The 18,707-nt window shown below is 41.0% G+C and overlaps 1 protein-coding gene across 1 annotated transcript; it reads left to right on the top strand.

Moving 5' to 3' along the window:
* Window positions 1-2,764: 2,764 nt before the first annotated feature.
* LOC137282143 (histone-lysine N-methyltransferase EHMT1-like) lies at window positions 2,765-8,497 on the top strand. Its single transcript, XM_067813870.1, has 6 exons — window positions 2,765-2,807; window positions 3,277-3,549; window positions 4,951-5,113; window positions 5,479-5,510; window positions 6,406-6,465; window positions 7,247-8,497. The coding sequence occupies exons 1-6, from the start codon at window positions 2,765-2,767 to the stop codon at window positions 7,978-7,980; spliced, it is 1,305 nt and encodes a 434-aa protein (XP_067669971.1). The 3' UTR covers window positions 7,981-8,497.
* The last annotated feature ends 10,210 nt before the right edge of the window (window positions 8,498-18,707 follow it).

Raw genomic sequence — 18,707 nt, 5'->3', positions numbered from 1 at the left:
CGAAGTTGTTTTGTATAAATATATTTTTCAATATCACCAACGCGTGTGTAATTGCTACTCTGACACCGACACAAACTGTCTGACATAGTTCAGCCCGCTATAACAGTCCACGCCCCACTCACACTTTGAACAGCCAATCACAGAACCGTTGTGTTCTAGTGGGCGTGGCCTGCATGTTTCTCTTGGGACATACAAGAAGCTTATAACCAGTGACATTACCCGTTTCCCATGGTAACCGCTTAACGCTCCGCCTACGTGGCGTACATCAAACCGTTTTACCCTCGAGAAAAGTATATAGCTTACAATGTATTTATGGTGGTTCACCGACGCTCCGGTTACATATGTGTGCCGATTTAGACTGGCATGACTCACTCATGTCACCAGAATGTACGGACAAGCCCTGCCTCAACGTTAAGTATAGATTAGGTGCGGTAGACTATGATGGATGTCACGGGTGAGTGCCTCCTGTGTATTGTGATGAACACAGATCGAGTCACTAACATGTGATAATATTAATGTTCGGAGTATTGGCTTATTATAGCACTGGTTTTCCCAGGTGGCTATACAAAGCTCCAGATCACTGTAGATACAACCAGATGGTCACTATTTAACAAGCTGGATAATCAAACCTTTCGGATCCACCACCCTTGGCGGCACGGACAGAATCACAGCTTGTTAAGAGGCGAGATATATTACTAATCTGGCGTTAATCTCGTTCATTTACATGTAAATGTACGTATTTTGGAGCAGGCACGTCTGTCAACGTGCTATATTTTTCACCATCGGGTCACGTTCTTGAATAGAAAGGAACCGAAGGGAGAATTGGGATTCTGAACCTGAGGAATTCTAAACTTGCGTCTTTTAGAGCTTTATTATTTTGTGGTAGAACTGGGCGGAAGGGAAGACAGGTTCAGGGACTGTGAGAAAGAACGAGGTGACAAAATAGACCCTCAGCCTGTACGTTAATTGCAGGCTATATAATGATACATTATTTTGAGCCGATGTAGTGAATAATTTGATCTGGGTATATGAATTAGTGATCATTGTTTACATGTATGTCCACAGTAAACCTCACAGGAAAACATGAACGAGAATGTTATGTTGATATATCAGGGGTTTACATTTGTCAACAAACTGGGTCACAAGTGGATTGTGTAAAGTCCTCTTGATCTCTTTTAACTAGCTGTGAAGGCAGAGAAACCAGGGATAACGAGTACGTCTCGTTGAGGCATTGTTTACTGATCTAAAGGCCAGCATACCGTACAGCAACGACCCCTGGCGGGCAGATAACTCTCTGCTTATAACAGCATTGCTTGCCACTAAATAAACTAAGACACTACAGATTGTATCTGGATCTCCAGATTGTTAAGTTTAAAATCACCGGGTTGTCTTGTTCAGTATCTCTTGATCGTTTAGCTCAGTATCAATGAATGGATTGTTTAGTGTAGTATCTATGGATTATCTTGTTCAGTATCTTAATTGCCAAGTTCAATAGCTCTTGACTGTCTAGTTTAGTATCTCTGAATTGTCTAGTTTAGGTATCTCTAGACTGTCAAGTTCGGTGTTTCTGGATTGTCTAGATTATTATCTCCTGAATTGGTTAGTTTAGTATCTGCATTGCCAAGTTTGGTATAACTGAGTTGTCTTGTTTAATTGTCTCTGGATTTTCTAGTTTTGTATCTCTGAATTGTCCAGTTTCTGTATCTCTGGATAGTCAACTTCTTTATCACTACATTTTGTAGACCAGCTTCAGCTGTTTGCAGGACACTGATTTGTTATACAGCTGGGGAACACGCACGTTTCACGTCATCTGCTCTGTGGCAGGTGCTACAGGTAGACCCATACAGACTTACCCTATCGCAGAGCGAAGGGTGTCTTAAAAGCTTATTTCAGAGATCTGTTCATATTCACTGGCATAACTATTTCGACTTTATTGGAGATAATCGCTTTAATCATTTTGCATTAGAATGCCGAAAGGTGGAAATGTCGCATCCTTATCATCATTTGTGCATATATTAATTTTTGACACTTTGAAAATTGTCAGTCTCTATAAATAATATCGGCTGCTATGGAGGCTTTGTCATGGGGATATTGAACAAATGCTATATAAATATATGTGGATACAAGACACAAACATCTTTACTCGCACCAAAGTGTATGCTGTTATACGCTCACTTTCACTTTGTTCGGCTTGGTGAGGTTCTCAAAACCATACAACAGAAAGAAAGACTTGCTAAGTAAATTATTCCAAACAGCAAGACAGCATAAAAAATCAAAGTAAATTGCTTCAAGATTAACAATTACAAACTGTATGAATTAAATGTACAATTAACAAAACCTTCACATAAATTTATTTTCACCTTATAATGCATTGAAACACATCATAGTAGCAAACAATGCAACTGTATTGTACATGTCAACTGTCACAGCTGATGTCTCCAACATGGAGGCAATGACAAGCCATGTGCTCTGATAAGCAGTAACACTAACAAGAAGAGGAAATAATCTGCTATGACAATCAGGATAATACTTTTCGGAAAAGTGATAACAATTATAGCCTGCCTAGACTTTCTGAAACTCATCTGAACTAAATTTTATACTTAAAAGTACCACAATATTATAATACTTGTACTCTGACACATAACAATATAACCTCTTGACAACAATTATATTAATGCATGAAATTATAAATTAATTGAAATAAACACTTTTTCTGCATCAACAGAATAGATCAACAGCTTGTCTCCATGTCGTTTCAGGAGGGATGAATCCAGAGCTGACGACTGTGACTCTCTACTTGACCTCAGGTGAGGTGTTAAATACGATAGGCGTGCCTGATTACCTGATCTTCAACAAACCATGCTTGCAGTACAAATCGGTACCCGCTGCCTCACCTGAAACACGTCAGCTTATCGTTTTGTTTTAATCAATGCTCCATTCGTGACAGACTCGTATTTTTCGGGGACAAGCCGAATAGCGTTACGGAAAGGGGCGAGTAGTGGCGAATGCCGATGTTCATGGTCTCAATCACTGGATTGTCTGCCATGATTATTCAAATATAGCTGTCTTACAGCTGCGGTATTACTATGTGCAGCTTCAGAAGCTAAGGGGTGGAGGCGAAGGAGCTAAGCCCCAAAGCAGCCACACCCAACCCAACCCTTGTTCCTACGCTCCTGCCACGTGGAGAAATTTTGTATCGAATATCTACAGATCGGTTTATTGTGGAAAGGTGACCATGTTAATGTATAACACTATTGTCTGTTTCCTCTACTACAGTTGTGTTCTGTGTATCTGGCACATGTAACCTGGGGACGTATGGTCAGAACTGCGAGAGAAACTGTAGTCAATACTGTGCCTCTGAGGTTGACGAGAATGTCCACTGTGAGCGGTCATCTGGCCGTTGTTCTGAAGGGTGTGTCCCGGGCTGGTACGGTCATCAATGTATCCAACCCTGCAGCAGCAACTGTAACAACAGAACCTGCAACCAGCAGACTGGACACTGCACGCTGGGCTGCATAGACAATTACAGTGGCTATCACTGTGAAAAAGGTATTTATAGTCTCAAATGATTTCTAAAATATTGTATATGTGTAAACAGGTTATGTGTCAGTAACATGTATACACTCTTGATGCATCAGCGATATACTCCAAAAATAAAAAAAAAACGCAATGGTAAATTTGGAAATATCAATTTGACAAAGGTTTGCTAATATTCATATATAATGGTCATGTCTGCATGCGTGGAATGCTTTGCTCGGGTAGATTCCATCAGTGCATGGCGAACATTAGTCCGTTCTTACATAAATATATGTTTGTGTATAATAACATTCCAGTTTTACTTTAATATCTTCATACTGTCCATTGTTGACAGGTTTTCATCTTCAAAAATATATTCATCTTTAGTTTATAAATGTCCTCATCACGATATGGATGAAATATTACCGGTGTGACGGTGACTACTGACTCACTCGCTCAAAAATCGTGAGGGTAGACTATTGTACAGCCCCACAGGGTGGGAAAACGCAAGCACGTGACGGCCAATTGCTCCACTATGAAATGAGTGTGCTACTTGAACTGCTGTACTACTGCAACGACGGGGATTCAATTGTCCATGATTTCAGTGTACAGAAAGTTGTACACATATCAGGACTGACAGAAGATCAACGCAACAACGATCATCCGCAGACCTCAGCCAAGTTTTGCCACGTATCCCGTCACACAAGCATAACGTTAACGTGTAATATACCGCCCACATATGATCGACCACGCAGCGCAACAGCAGCACAGGACCGGCACATAGGGACTGCGTGATAGAATTACCACGGCCACCTCTACAGCAACAATACCAGGAGTTCAGTTCAGAAGCTGATCGAAGAAACGCCATGCTTCTCGGGTATTAGTGCAGGACGACCATATCGAGGCGTCCTTCTGCATGACTGCGCAGCGCCATCGGTAGTAATGTCAGGGGTGTCAAGGAGACACGGAGTATGACCACAATAGCGACGAAGAAGTTTTTCTTTCAGTGGCAAGTCACGTTTTTAGCTCCTCAATAACAACAAAGAAAGACGTGTTTATAGATGTCTGAGGGAACGTTTCGCACGGGAAGTGAACCGGTTTGGTGGTGGAAGAGGAATGATTATTCAGTTGTTTTGCGTGAACCATTGTGAACCGCTGTCACTGACAATGATATACACCTCTAGAACTTTTTTTGTCTTTCTTTTGTTGTTGTTGGAGACTATAGTTAGTGAGTGAGTGAGTTACTATTTAGTGTTACATCAGCAATATTTCAGCCATATCGTGATGAAAACAAACACGATTATAAAGAATATGTTTACAATATAAAACCCGTCGCCAAAAGACGGTAAGGACTAATCGTATTAACAGGTATGTATAATGAATGAATTATGTATGCATGACACGTTCTGTTGTCACGTATATTAACCCATTCAGAAAACCGGGACGTCCAGAAGAGGTTAACACGACAAACACCATCCAGTGGAACAAACTCCAATGTCGCCGCCATCGTCACTCCAGTTTCCATCGTCATCATCATCATCATCATCATCATCATCACTGGTGCAGTTGTGTGGCTCAGAAAGCACGGGTACATTAGGTACAGTAAAGGCTTATCTTTGTGAGAAGAGTATTCCTGGGGAATAATCTTTTGTTAGCACTGTGACAGGAAATAATCTGTGTTTATTTAAAGTTGTAAAAATGCTACCTGTAAATGACACACGGACTAAACTACACGCCCATTCCTTGGAGTCGAGATGCAATACTATCAAAGTAGAATCTACGGGACTACTGTTACCCTTGGATGTCATACAGTATTGATGGATCTCATGATACATGGCTGATATTCCAGGGTTCCTGAACAATCTACACCTCATTATGCTGAACGTGAAAAGTAAAATGCTTCATGTTCACAATCATACACTCGTACAGCTGAGTTTTATGTGATTCTTGTATGTCTTTCAGACGTGCACATGGAACTGATGAAGAACGAATAGGTAAGCTGTAACATGTGATTCAGAGTGATTTCAACCGTTGCATTTTAGTATTTCTATGTGGTGATTAAATCTGTACTTGCTGATACTCACAGAGGTTGAAAAGCCTCCGAGTCATAAGGGCACACGTGCTCCTTATAATAATTCTCTGTACACTGTACAGTAATACTGAACAATTTATGTAATGGTTGGAGTCTTCAGAGGGAAGGTTACCTGTTGAGAAAGGTGTGGTCTTATGTTGTCGTCCACATTGATAAGACACCCACCGGTGTATATTTTACAATATCAGTATTTCCGTCCCAATGCTGAATACAAAGCCAACAAAGTAGGGGGCTGCTTGATCTAAAACATGCTAGTTGAGTCGATTTCTGAATATCTGTAACGACGATTGTCCATGGGTCGACCAGATTTTCAAACAGGTGCCCGAAGCCGTCGTTTATAGCGGCACCAAGCAAGGCAACAGACAGGCTGGTGGACAGCGACTCGCTATGGTTATAACGGAATAGTCTACTGCTGGCCACGGATATCACCGAATGCTCTAGATAATCTGCTGGTTATGTTAATAACAGAATGGTCTACTGCTGGCTGTGGTTATAACAGAATGGTCTGCTGCTGGCTGTGATTATAACAGAATGGTCTACTGCTAGCTGTGGTTATAACAGAATGGTCTACTCCTACCTGTAGTTATGATCGTTAGGGGTCAGCGGTTAGAAGCAAGTATTGCTTCCTTCAAGTACAACTCAAGCCACAACTTCTGGTAAACATTCACCATAGCTATGTACAACCACTGGTATCTACAACGATTTTGCCAACTGTTTTTGCAGTCATTTTCTGTAAGTGTTATGGTTCTGAATATGATATATCCACAGTCCATGTTCATATTAACACCTCACTTCAGGTTTGGACGACTTGGAATGGGCCAGTGTAAGCACACGACTTGGAGATCCTGATCAGCAAGGTGAGAAAGATAGAAAGTCTATGTGTATACAATATTCACTTTTCCACCTTCCCTAGTATATGTCTATTTATTACTGAAAAATAATTTGTAGGAAAGTATTAAGCTCTATTAGCTCACACGCTTTGAAGACAAATCTCCAAATAAGAAATTCAGAAAACTGAAAATATGTGTACCTGTGAAATATTTGATTTGAGTAGATGAGACACAGCCACAGCTCGAGGTCTCTATTGTCATTAAAAAAACAACAACAACAAAACAAAACAAAAAAACCCAAAACAAAACAAACAAAACAAAACAAAAAAAACAAACACACAACTATATAGATGACAACTTCTTATGGAGCGACATTTCGATGTCAGTCCTTACATCCATATCAAGCTAAGAGTGTACACAACCAGATGGTGAGATGTATATTTAGAGAGTATGTTTTGACAAACAGCAGATTGATCTTTATGTCACCCATAAAGCTGCATGTTTCATTTTTTACGTAACCAACTTCTAGAATGAGGATGAAATAATTTTTTGTTTTTGCTATTAAAATATCCGTTTATAGAAACAGTTTGACACAATTTGTATTTGCTCTACACTGTAAGAATAAGTTGTCAGAAAATGTAAGTATTTCCATATACGAAGTTTTGCACTCGTGATTAAGAGTGTCTATTTAGGCCTCAGTGATATCACCTTACTTAAAGATTACTTCAGCGTGTACATATGTCTCATGAGACTGTAGGTAAGATACCACCTGGCCACCATGTTTACATACTCTATGGTTGTGTTACAGCTGTAGGGAATCATGGTGGAGAGACACGCCTTGTGGACACAGACCTCCATGCTGCTTGCAACAGAGGAAACCTTGCCCAGGTGAAGGACATCCTGTCTCAAGGTCACGTGGATATCGACAGCAAGGGGAGTGACGGAATGACAGCGGTGATGTTAGCAGCTAACTGGGGGCATCGTGATATTTTCAACACTATCATGGATAGAAATCCAGATGCGTCAGTATTAGATCTACAAGGTAATAATATTCTTCATCTTGCCTGCTATGGTGGAGATGTGACAATAGTGAAGTGTGTCCTGTCACACAAGATGGCGGACATAAACAGCAGAAACCATCTTGGGCAGTCGCCAGTGATGCGGGCAGCATTGTGTGGACATCTAGAATTGTTTTCCCTTTTACTTCTTCATCAACCCGATATGACGCTTAACGACACTGTTGGCAACAACATCCTTCACTGGGCATGTCGTGGCGGAAATATAGCCATAGTAACTAAAACTCTCTCAAAAAACATTGACATCAACAGCAGAGGCCATGATGAGAAGACGCCGGCGATGATGGCCGCTGAGATGGGGCGAGTACGTGTGTTTGAATTACTTAAAAGAAAAGGGGCTGATTTGTCCTTGAAAGATAGGTTCAGTAACGACGCTTATCAGCTGGCCAGACTCCATGGGCACATGATAGAAGATGAACCACCACCCAGACCTACAACCTGGCCAGGTCCCTGTCGTGTAATGTGACGTGATGGGATGTTCTTGTACTGATCAATGGAGGAAACACCAATGATGCGGCATGAAGAGCGAGTTTCCTGCCACCAGGCAAGTGCTGTCCAGCGAACGTGAGGTGTCGGGATCGAACAGACTGTCCTTGGAGTTAACTTTGTGTGCAGAATCTCTCGTGGATTGTCACAACCCACGAATCCGCTAGTAATTGACCAGATGGTAGCCTCATGCAGACACCTAATTGCAGGTACAGCAAAGTTCAGTAAACTTGGAAATACTGTGACTATATGTCCCAGTCCACCCAGCTGTGAAGGGCAAACTCGTAAGGATGGGAAAGCAGCAATAACTTGAGGCACCTAGTGACTGCAACAGTTGTATGATCCATAGGGAGTTGAGACTGACATCCAATGATCGAGGGAAAAACTTGAGCGCCTTGCATCATCACCTTGAGCACGTACTAGGTGCGGGCATATGGGTATTATATATTATATAATCGTGTGGAATTCGTCCTTTCTGGGTGTGTTGAATACATCATGCTGACGCCCGTCAAGGCAGGTTAGAAGTTGTGTTCAATAACCTATGCTTGTTGTTGTATATAATCTTCAGTGTCTGTAGAGGCTACTTTGTCTCCCCTAACGTCCAGAAAACACTTAATACTAACTCCGTGTACACTATAATAATGTTTTAACATAAGCTGCATTTCGGATTTAGCTGGAGAATTATGTTTTTATTTCCTTGCAACGTTTATTTATATTGTGTACTTGGTTTGAATACCCCCTGTCAGGGAATCTGAAAGAAACAGACGGATGTTTCATTTCCGTTTGAAACTGAAAATATTAACAAAAGACAGCAGGACGAAGATTCACATCAGCTTTTACAAGTCTGCTCCTTTGCTATATATTAACTCAGACACAGGAAGACGAAACAAACTGCCGACGGCGATGAATTCATGCAGACAAGCCATAAAACTGTTCATTTAGAGCTCGTTTAATACAGGTTTTCACTTGTCATAAATAGTAATATTTGGATTACGTTTTGTAGATCACTCCTATATAATATTAAAGACCAGTCGGATATATCTGATATATCGTATGATAGAGTGTGTTTGCAAATCTGACTGAATGGGGATTTGTACTTACTGAACTTCACGAAGAATGCGAAAAGTCATATAGAGTGTTCCAATATTGGTCTCATGTTGCAATAGTTACGTACAGAAGTATAGGAAAACCTAGTTTTGGATCACTTCTTGACGAAAACACATAGTTGTTTATCCCCTCTTGACAAAAACACTTAGTTGTGTATCCCCTCTTGAAAAAACCCATCTCCCCTTACTGCTTCAATTGGTGAAATGTCCAATGTCCAGGCTATGACTGATCTCATGACTAGATTGCCTCGTCTTCCGGGAACTCAAGATGTCATGTGAGGTGTGAGGCACCAACAGCACACCACTACCCTCAGTGAATACCCACACGTACAGCAAAATCAATAAATAAATAAAATAAAACAAAAATAAAATAAAATAAACGTTTTATAGTGAAATACCCTTTGTTCTCACTGTGCCCATATCATCGACATGAAATAGTTGTATCATCAGCTCCAAATAAATGAACTGTTGTATTGTAATATTAATATCTGCCTTCTTTAACATGGGACTGCACGAGTGGTCAGCGTGGATGTATGGGACAGTATGTTGTGTTTGAAGAAGTAGTCTCCCTTCCATTGGTGCACGATCTGAAAGTGAGCCAAGTCTCTCTCGCTGTCGATGTGGCTTGTGCAGCCCGCACCCGGTTATGTGCAGTGATCGGCGTGTGCAGCGTGCATGAAACTGATGGAGTTCTTCCTCGTGCTGTTAGTCCTTTCAATTGCACATTGCGCTGTGTCATGTGTCACTATGCAGCTGCGACTAACGACTATGACACCCGCACCCGCCTTTTATATTGACAGATTATTAGTGGAGATGTAATGTCTTTGAACCCAGAGAGGACACACAAGGATAGTTTCGATACGTTACGGTAGTGTAAAGTTACAGAATGCTGACTTATCTTGACTGGAGAACTGGAGCAGTGGGTGTAGGTCACAGGTCACAAATGAAGCAGGAAACCATACGGTAGTCTGTATACCGTATACATGACAGTATGAGACCCATGTAGTGTCATCACACAACATCACACAAGCAATACAAACGTGGGGTGAGAAGGTGGTCTGTATACCGTATCGATGACAGTATGAGACCCGTGTAATATTATAAGAGATACAAACATGTGGCGTCGCGGTATAGTCAGTTTGACAGTCTAGCTCGGAAACTAATAAACATAACATACACAGTGAAACGCTGGTCATAATCAGAACATCATCCCAAATCTATGAGGTTTTTACAGATCAGTGATGGAAGTTGTACTTCGTGAAGCTTGTATTTATTCTGTTAACACCAAATGATTTGTTTGGACACATTGCTATTAACATTACAGGTAGAATATTTGGATCTCTTGCGAAAACAGGAATATCTTTCCCTCAGTGTTGTTCTCACTCCTCAAAGTAGATTGCAATAAATTTAGCAATACTTTCATAACTATCAGATTTTCCGGTAACTGTTATGAAAATATTAGTCATTTAATTATCAGTGGCCATAATCACTTACCTATATGGTAAGTTGATGTAAAATCGGTACATTTGGGGACAATTATTACGTCTAATCAATTCGTTTCTATGGTAACTTGGACTACTGTTTTGTAACATATATATAGTACAAAATATCTTTGCTGAATTCTGGCAGAATGGGGAGGATTCGTGAAGAAATCCAGCAGGTTTACTGGCAAGGAAACAAGGAGAAAAAAAGGAAGAAGTGTTATTCATGTGAACAAGTGTTGTTGGTACACATCTGCAATCTGTGATCTACGTTATAAAGACATTCATAGGCAACCTGGTAACAATGTTACCTTTATTAATGCTGTTGTATTGTCAGTGAAGTTCATAATACTGCCTTGCAGATGTCGTTTCTTTTCGTTGCCCTCTTTTGCGTAAAGAAATGTGTATAACAGTAATACATGAAGTTACGCTTTCAAAGGATTTGACTTGATCGAGGTTACAGTTATTAATGCTAAGAAACCCAAATGAATGAAGAGAACGTTACAGTTAATGTTGTTTAATTAAAGATACACACCTCTGGGATGAACGACTGAACATTATATGTGTTATTTCCATTCGGTGTGTTATGCAGCCATCACGGAGACCATGAATGCAACGATCGTGCAGTTTAGGGTTGCATGGGATGTAACGGAGTTTTCACAAGTTCCCCTAAAGTGCGACAATTTCTGATTATTGCCCTTGACACTTTCTTCAATGCAACAGCAACAAGTGACAGAAATATGAACTTTATCTTGTTAGTTTACTTGTGTGACGATGTTTCTTTCACATGGGGTATTCTCTATTAGAATTGGTGCAGTGTGGCACATGAGTATCTATGTGAGGCCGCTAGAGTCTCGGGTAAGTGTAACGGACGGTATATCTTGTATAGAACTAGCGGGCGAATCGTTCGTATTGAAGTTGGAGGTTACAGTGACTGTATGAGAAGACTGTTAGAGTCTCGTGTAAGTGTAGCGGGCATTATGCATAGGGAATCATTCGTGCTGAAGTTGAAAGTTACAGTGACACACCGCCTTGTAATACCTGCGTTGGGTGACATTTTTTTGATACTCCATGTGGAATACTGAGTTTAAAGAGATCGACTGCAATTGTTCAATAATTGAATCCAGCGGAAGTTGTTGTAAAATCCTTTAAAAAGTCACATACTTCGTTCTGCAAACAGATAAACATTGTTAGTTGTATAATGATAGTGATCAGTATTGATATCTTGACAACTGCGTTAGCGGTCCCTTTACACAACATTTAGAATGCATCGCAATGCATGACCATTGCCACTCAGTGGATTGATGGGCATTTAGAAGCTGGAAGGAAGAAGAAGAATCCCAAACACTTACGCAACCACAAACGTACGCACGCACGCATTCACGCACACAAGCACACGAGTCTACGCAAAAATAGTGTACTCATTTATATTTCTTACTCTAAAAGAACACATAGACAGCATAGATGTTTACCATATCATTAAAATATATTGTTGATTAAACAATTCAACAAATGTATTTCGGAGCCTAAACATAGTATGGATTAGTCCAGCAAGGGGTTTTAAGAACTGGCTACATAGATTTGAATGGAGGACGGACACTGGATATTTCTTTCTAAAGCTTTTAGCTGAGATCTGAAAACTATGGAATACTGTAAGGGACATTCTCTTGATCGCGACCTTTGGAAGACAAAGGTGCGAGAAATCTCGCGTTCTCGCGTTCTCGTGTTTACAGAGCACTTTCTTGTCATAGTCGACAACGCGAGAATGCGACTTTTAAGCATACTGCCAAATCCCGACTTGTCAAATAGGGCTACAAAAAAAACCCAACCAAACAAACAAACAAAAAAAACCCGTAATGGCGAGAACACGAGAATGCGACATTTCATTTTCTCGCGTTTTAGACGCTACCGTTGCACATGTGTATTAACCCGAGGTCAAGACGCATACGCAGTGCTGTGGTCATGCTTCTTTCATGCTTTTCATTCCCCAAGTAGCATTTAACAAATTTATGACATGACTTGAAAATACTAATGTAATATGCATAACGAAGTGTACTGTAGTGTGGTAGTATATAAGTCGGCTCCCGGTGTTACAATTTCCTACGTGCTTAACAATCCTCAGCATGTCCTATATGATTTAACAAAGGAAATTGTGCACATGAGAGTCCAATATAAATGGAAACATGTAAGTGTCTGGAAGCTGAGGAAAATATTGACGTCAGACAGTAATAAAATAATGCTTAAAGCCGCATCAATTCGCAGCCATTCGAAGCAGCACCGACAGTTACAGAGATAATCACAGACCAATGAGTTTTTCCGTGATGTAATATCATATAAGGGTGGCATTAGTCTGTCTCACAGTCCCTGAAGACAATACTTTTTCTCTACTGCCCAGCCCTCAATGCTTTATAGCCCAAAGTGAAGCAAGTCTTGATTTCCTCAGGATCAGGTCCAGTCTGTCTTGGGCTCCTTTTCGTTCTAAATGGGTATATTTTATGCAATCAAAATTACATATTCACAGACAAAACGTTAGACTAGGCTAGCATATCCGTTCAAGCGAAATACTAACAGACCAGTTTGTAGCAACCGGCTAAAATGAGCGTGTCTAATGTTTTACTCGACACCATTTCCATCACTATGGGCCATAACATATTAATCAATATATTTTCTTCCGCTCCAGCCTGACTACAAAACATGCTGCCTTACATTATCCTTTCGTCGCCAGATTCAGATTCAAAGAAATAGAAATGCATTTGTATCGCTAATATTTGTGTTCCTGTGGCAGCCAGGATATAGTGAGTTCCAAGGTGTTATTAACCACAGACTATTGCTTATGAGTGAGATACCTGTCTATTTCCATATATTTCGGGAAGAACACACCCTGTCAGGACATTAAATCACATCTGATGAACATGCCATCGTAATGAACAGAGGGCATAAATGTGTTTATCAACAACCATATGCATGTATTACGCCATGCAATATAACACAGGTCACTTACGTAATTACATGTTTACAGTGATCAACAAAATAAAAGTTGCATAAAGAGCTTTACAGCTAAAATGGATAGAATTATCATTAAAACGACCGCACGTTATCAGAAATGAGCGGGTCATTGTAGCTTGATAATGCCCGCAAAATGCTTGACGACGGGCCATTATCAAGCCTGTTGTTAGATGACGTCATAAGTAGCTCAAACTGTTGAAATTCAATCACCTACGGCTCGTTTGAACTTGAGCTCATTATTGACAATATACCTGGCTCACATTCGTTACGTGCACCTGTGCCATCATGCACTTTCTTACTTGTGCCAACCATACCAATTCTACCATAAATGACAACATACAGCAATGGAAATATCGACTGGAAGGCCAACGTTCTTGAGCATTGAGAACAGTGACGTCATCTGTGTTGTTCTATGACGTGTCTATATTTGTAAAATATGTGTCATTAACCTTTATCGTTTGTTGTTAGCAGTAAATGCTTCTAAACCGATGTCTGTATTTTTACTCTTTTTTTTAATTAAAAATTATATTTATTTTAGCTATGATAACGGTAACGATATTTTTCAGGGCATTATCATTTTCAGGAGCCTTCGATCCTTTCAACTGCGCTCCTTCGTCGGGGATAATGAGCATGTGCAACGACAACGTCTAAAACGCGAGAACGCGAGAACGCAGGAACGCGAGAACGCGAGAACGCGAGAACGCGAGAAAATGAAATTGACAGCATGTACAAATGTCGCATTCTCGTGTTGTCGACTTTTGGCAGAAACGTGCTCTGTACCAAAAACACGAGAATGCGAGATCGCGAGATCTAGCATTCTCGCAATCTCGCATTCTCGCACTTTTGGCTCTTTAGGCTTGTTTCCAAAGGTCGAGATCGCGAGAATGTCTCTTACAGTATACCATAGAAAACCAATCACTGCTAACTACAGTAATTTGCCCTCAACAGCTTTGCTAATACATGGAGTACAAACCCTTTCATGAGGGGTAGATTTCGGACGAGAATATCTACCCAGTTTTACCTCAAATGGCAAAGAACCCAAACGCAGTTTACCGAAGATACTACGATATGATCTAGTAATCTGTTTCAACATTATGGTCAACGTGAAAAGACAATAACGGCGTAAACTACGTCCACGAAAGTAACATAACGAAGCATGGTATGGCACATTATGACGTCAACATAACGAAGCATGGTATGGCACATTATGACGTCAACATAACGAAGCATGGTATGGCACATTATGACGTCAACATAACGAAGCATGGTATGGCACATTATGACGTCAACATAACGAAGCATGGTATGGCACATTATGACGTCAACACCCCAAATCAACTTACAACACATCTAAATATGCATATCCCACTTGTACTTGTCCAGATTCAAATTTACATCCTGAATTTGTACCTCAACGAGAACATTTTACGTGAAAGAAAGTGGTATGAAACACTGGGGTCCATGTCAGTGTGACCCAGGATGTATCACAGTTAGAATGCCCAGAAAGAAATCTTGCGTGATCACAGATCGTATAGCCTCACTACTGCCCTCCATTACATCCCCACGTTTGACGTGACAGCTCATCCCTTGTGATGGTTGAATTTGGTGTTTCCGTCGCTCAAAGGGATTCAATGAAACGATGACATTCACGGGCATGAAAACCGTTCATTGACACAATTTCCCCTTTGTCACTTTTCTATACAACTTTGTTCACGAAACAAACGATCGATGTCTAACACATCTTTCTTTACTTAATTTCTGAGGACTCAACTTTTTCAAAGGTATTTAAAATTTATCCAATTAAGGGAATTCTCTTATCGACTTTGAGCTACCAAATCTCTGATCTGTATGATTAAGGGGAGATAACTCTTATAGCTCTAGATACTATCTGATCGTACAAGGAAGAGGGGCTACACCGGGGCGAGCGCGCCCAACGAGGAGCGTAAAAACTAGGAAGGTGGGCGCGAAAAGGCGTCGGACCAAGCAGTCACAGCCAACAGCGACGGAAGGTCAAGCGACGATTATCGATACAACGGCGGATACACAATAAGGGCGGGTAGGTAAAGTGAAATCTAATGCTAAAAATACAGACAATATCGATAAATGAGATGAAAACGAATCGAGAGGGAAGTCAAATGCTCTGAAACGGCCACGGCGGTACCCCACGTGGCAACTTCACCTTCCCCGTCTGAGGGTCTAGCAAGCAATATGCAGGCAGCACCCACGTAGGTTCCCCACAGGGTAAATAGGTCAAATCCTGTCTCAGCAGATGCCAGTGCGAGTCCAGATGAGATGAACGCAGATTTGTTTCACAATGACATAGATTTAATAGTTGAGCTTTATCAAATTATCGATGTTTGTGCCACTCCCATCATTCCAAGGGTAGCCAGATTCACTCGGTTCACGGATCCCTCAAGGGGTTAGAGATAAAATTCACAATGGGGAGTTTGTGGAGTTGGGGATAATGCTGAGAAAAATATTCCAGATTGGGATGATACACAGGTGGGGTTTGCTTTAAGTGCTAGTGGGGCAATTGAACTGGTTAAGAAAAGGCCTATTAACAAAATTGAAACAATTGAGCAATGGACTAATGCATTGCTGATATTTGCAAGTATCTATCTGGAGCGTTTTCCAGAAAAAAACACCAGGAGCTCCTGAAATACATGAGCAGTGTCAGGTTAGCGTCACATAGGGCCAGAGGATTAGGGTGGCAAACCTATGATGTACAGTTTCGGGCAAAAATAGCTCGTTTTCCCATCACATCTTGGGGTGTGATCGATCATGATCCATGGCTAGTCAATATTATGCCCTCAAACAATCAACCGTTCAGGGTAATTAGTCAGATACCCCCACAGAAGTTCATAACAAATAAACAGATGAGGGCTCCATGTTGGGATTTCAATCTTAGGCCATGTGCATACTCATCTTGCAAATATGCACACACATGCCTAACCTGCTCAGGCCCACACTCTTCTAAGACTTGTCCCCATAGCAAAGAGTTGCAAGCGGTTGAGCTGCCTTCAAAAGGTAAGTCTCCAATTCACATGTAAAGTTATGTGAGTATATCCAAAATTACCCTGATGTTGAGAGCAAGCTACAACTAGTGCAGCGCTTTACCTTTGGCTGCAGTGTGGAGTATACTGGTCCACGGGTGGCCTCAAGCTCTAAAAATCTTAAATTTTGTAAAGAGCATGATGAGGTAGTCAGGGCAAACTTGATAAAGGAGATAAGTAGCAGTAGAATGCTTTGTCTGCAGCACCGCTGCCTAATTTGAAAATATCTCTAAATAATTTAGGCTGATACACTATCTTTCTTACCCATGGCCAGAAGGGACTTCAGTAAATGATTTCATAAATGACGAGTCAGCATCAGTTATTTACACCAGGTTTGTTGATGAAGTGTTAATGTTACAGGAGTTCAAGGTCGAGGTGGGGGATTGCCAAGGCTCACATCAAAAATGCATTTAGATTAATTCCTATTCAACAACACGATTTGAGTTACTGGGGATTTCCTTTGAAGGCAGTTTCTATGTAAACATGTGTCTACCAATGGGCTGTAGGATAAGCTGTGCTATTTTTGAAATATTTGCAAGATTTCTTGAATGGGTAACAACTACAAGACTGGATAGAGGGCAGCTATGGCATTATCTAGATGACTTTCTGTTTGGTGGCAAGGCTTGCACCAGTGACTGTAACAAAGCTTTGAACAAGTTTCTCTCTGTCTGTGGTGAGCTAGGGGTCCCTATAGCAAGTGGGAAAAATAGTCAGACCATGCACACAGTTAACATTCTTTTGGGAATAGAACTAAAGACAGTACAACAAGTGTCACGGTTACCTAAAGATAAGATTAGAGCTGGTGTTAAGCTTCTTTGTGAGTTTCAGCAACAACGGAAAGTACAGCTCAAAGACATGCAGTCTCTGATTGGAGTGTTGAACTTCATTTGTCGTGTGATACCAATGGGTAGACCATTCTCACGGAGGCTGATCGATGCTACCAAAGGTATATCCAAGCCTACACACAGGATTCGGATTACAAGAGCCATAAAGGAGGACCTGACAACTTGGTTGTCATTTCTTAGACACCATAATGGGATAACATTATTTGCCAACAGGCTATGGGATGGCAACACTAGAATTCAGATGTACACAGACAGGTGGTATAGAACGAGGGTTCGGCTTGTATCTCAGTGCCAGGTGGGCCACTGGTAAATGGCCCTTCGATTGACACAGAAATGGTTACACAAACGACATCATCTTGTTGGAATTCCTTCCCACCTGGTTAGCAGTGATGATAGGAGGGGACCATCTCAAAAACCCCAAAGTTATTTTTCACTCTGATAACAAGGCAGTTGTAATAATTCTCAACAAGTTATCATCCAGCTCCCCAAGGGTCATGGTGTTGGTAAGAAGCTTTACTCTGTAATGTCTCAAGTTGAGCCTGTGGATAAAAGGGATGTACATCACAGGAAAAGCTAACATCATCGATGACTGTGTATCTCGTTCTAACTTTCAGCAGTTTTACAAACTGGCTCCACAGGCAGACCTGGAAGCAATCAGAGTACCAGTGTCAATATGGCAGCATTTGAAGCGGAAGCTTTCCGCCTGCTAGACACACCAAGCGGGCCTACACCCAAGGAGTGTCTTCCTTCGAGCATTACATGTACAGGGAGGAGTGTCATCTGCCACACGCTTGGCCAGTATCAGTTAATCAACTTTTTCAGCATATAGGTTACATGTCAATGTCAGGGAAAGCGCCATCAACCGTTATGCAGCATACATCAGCAATAAGCAGAGCTCATAAATTAAAGTCTTTAACTGACCCCACAGACAATTTCATCATCAGGAGAATGCTACTTGGCAAGTACCAGGCAGTCGATTACCAATATCGCTACCAATTTTGAGTAAGATGGCTAGTGTACGTCCATTTGTTTGTAATTCAGATTATGAGGCATCTTTATTTCGCAGTATGTTCACAGTGGGGTTCTTTGCTCTGCTCAGTGTAAGTGAGATAATAAAATCTGATGCTGGTCCTCACACAGGTATGAGAATTAATGATGTTGTCATTGAAGAAAATGCTCTCTCTCTCAATTATAATCTGCTTCTCCAAAACTGACC

The sequence above is a fragment of the Haliotis asinina genome, chromosome 4 (assembly GCF_037392515.1).
Source record: "Haliotis asinina isolate JCU_RB_2024 chromosome 4, JCU_Hal_asi_v2, whole genome shotgun sequence".
Lineage (NCBI taxonomy): Eukaryota > Metazoa > Mollusca > Gastropoda > Lepetellida > Haliotidae > Haliotis > Haliotis asinina.
This window is presented reverse-complemented; position numbering and strand designations above follow the sequence as displayed.

Coding starts and splice junctions, on each gene's coding strand:
- LOC137282143 (XM_067813870.1), top strand. CDS start 2,765: ATGAATCCAGAGCTGACGACTGTGACTCTCTACTTGACCTCAG. Junction 5,114..5,478: donor AGAAAGCACGGGTACATTAG/GTACAGTAAAGG, acceptor TATGTCTTTCAG/ACGTGCACATGGAACTGATG. Junction 5,511..6,405: donor AACTGATGAAGAACGAATAG/GTAAGCTGTAAC, acceptor ACCTCACTTCAG/GTTTGGACGACTTGGAATGG.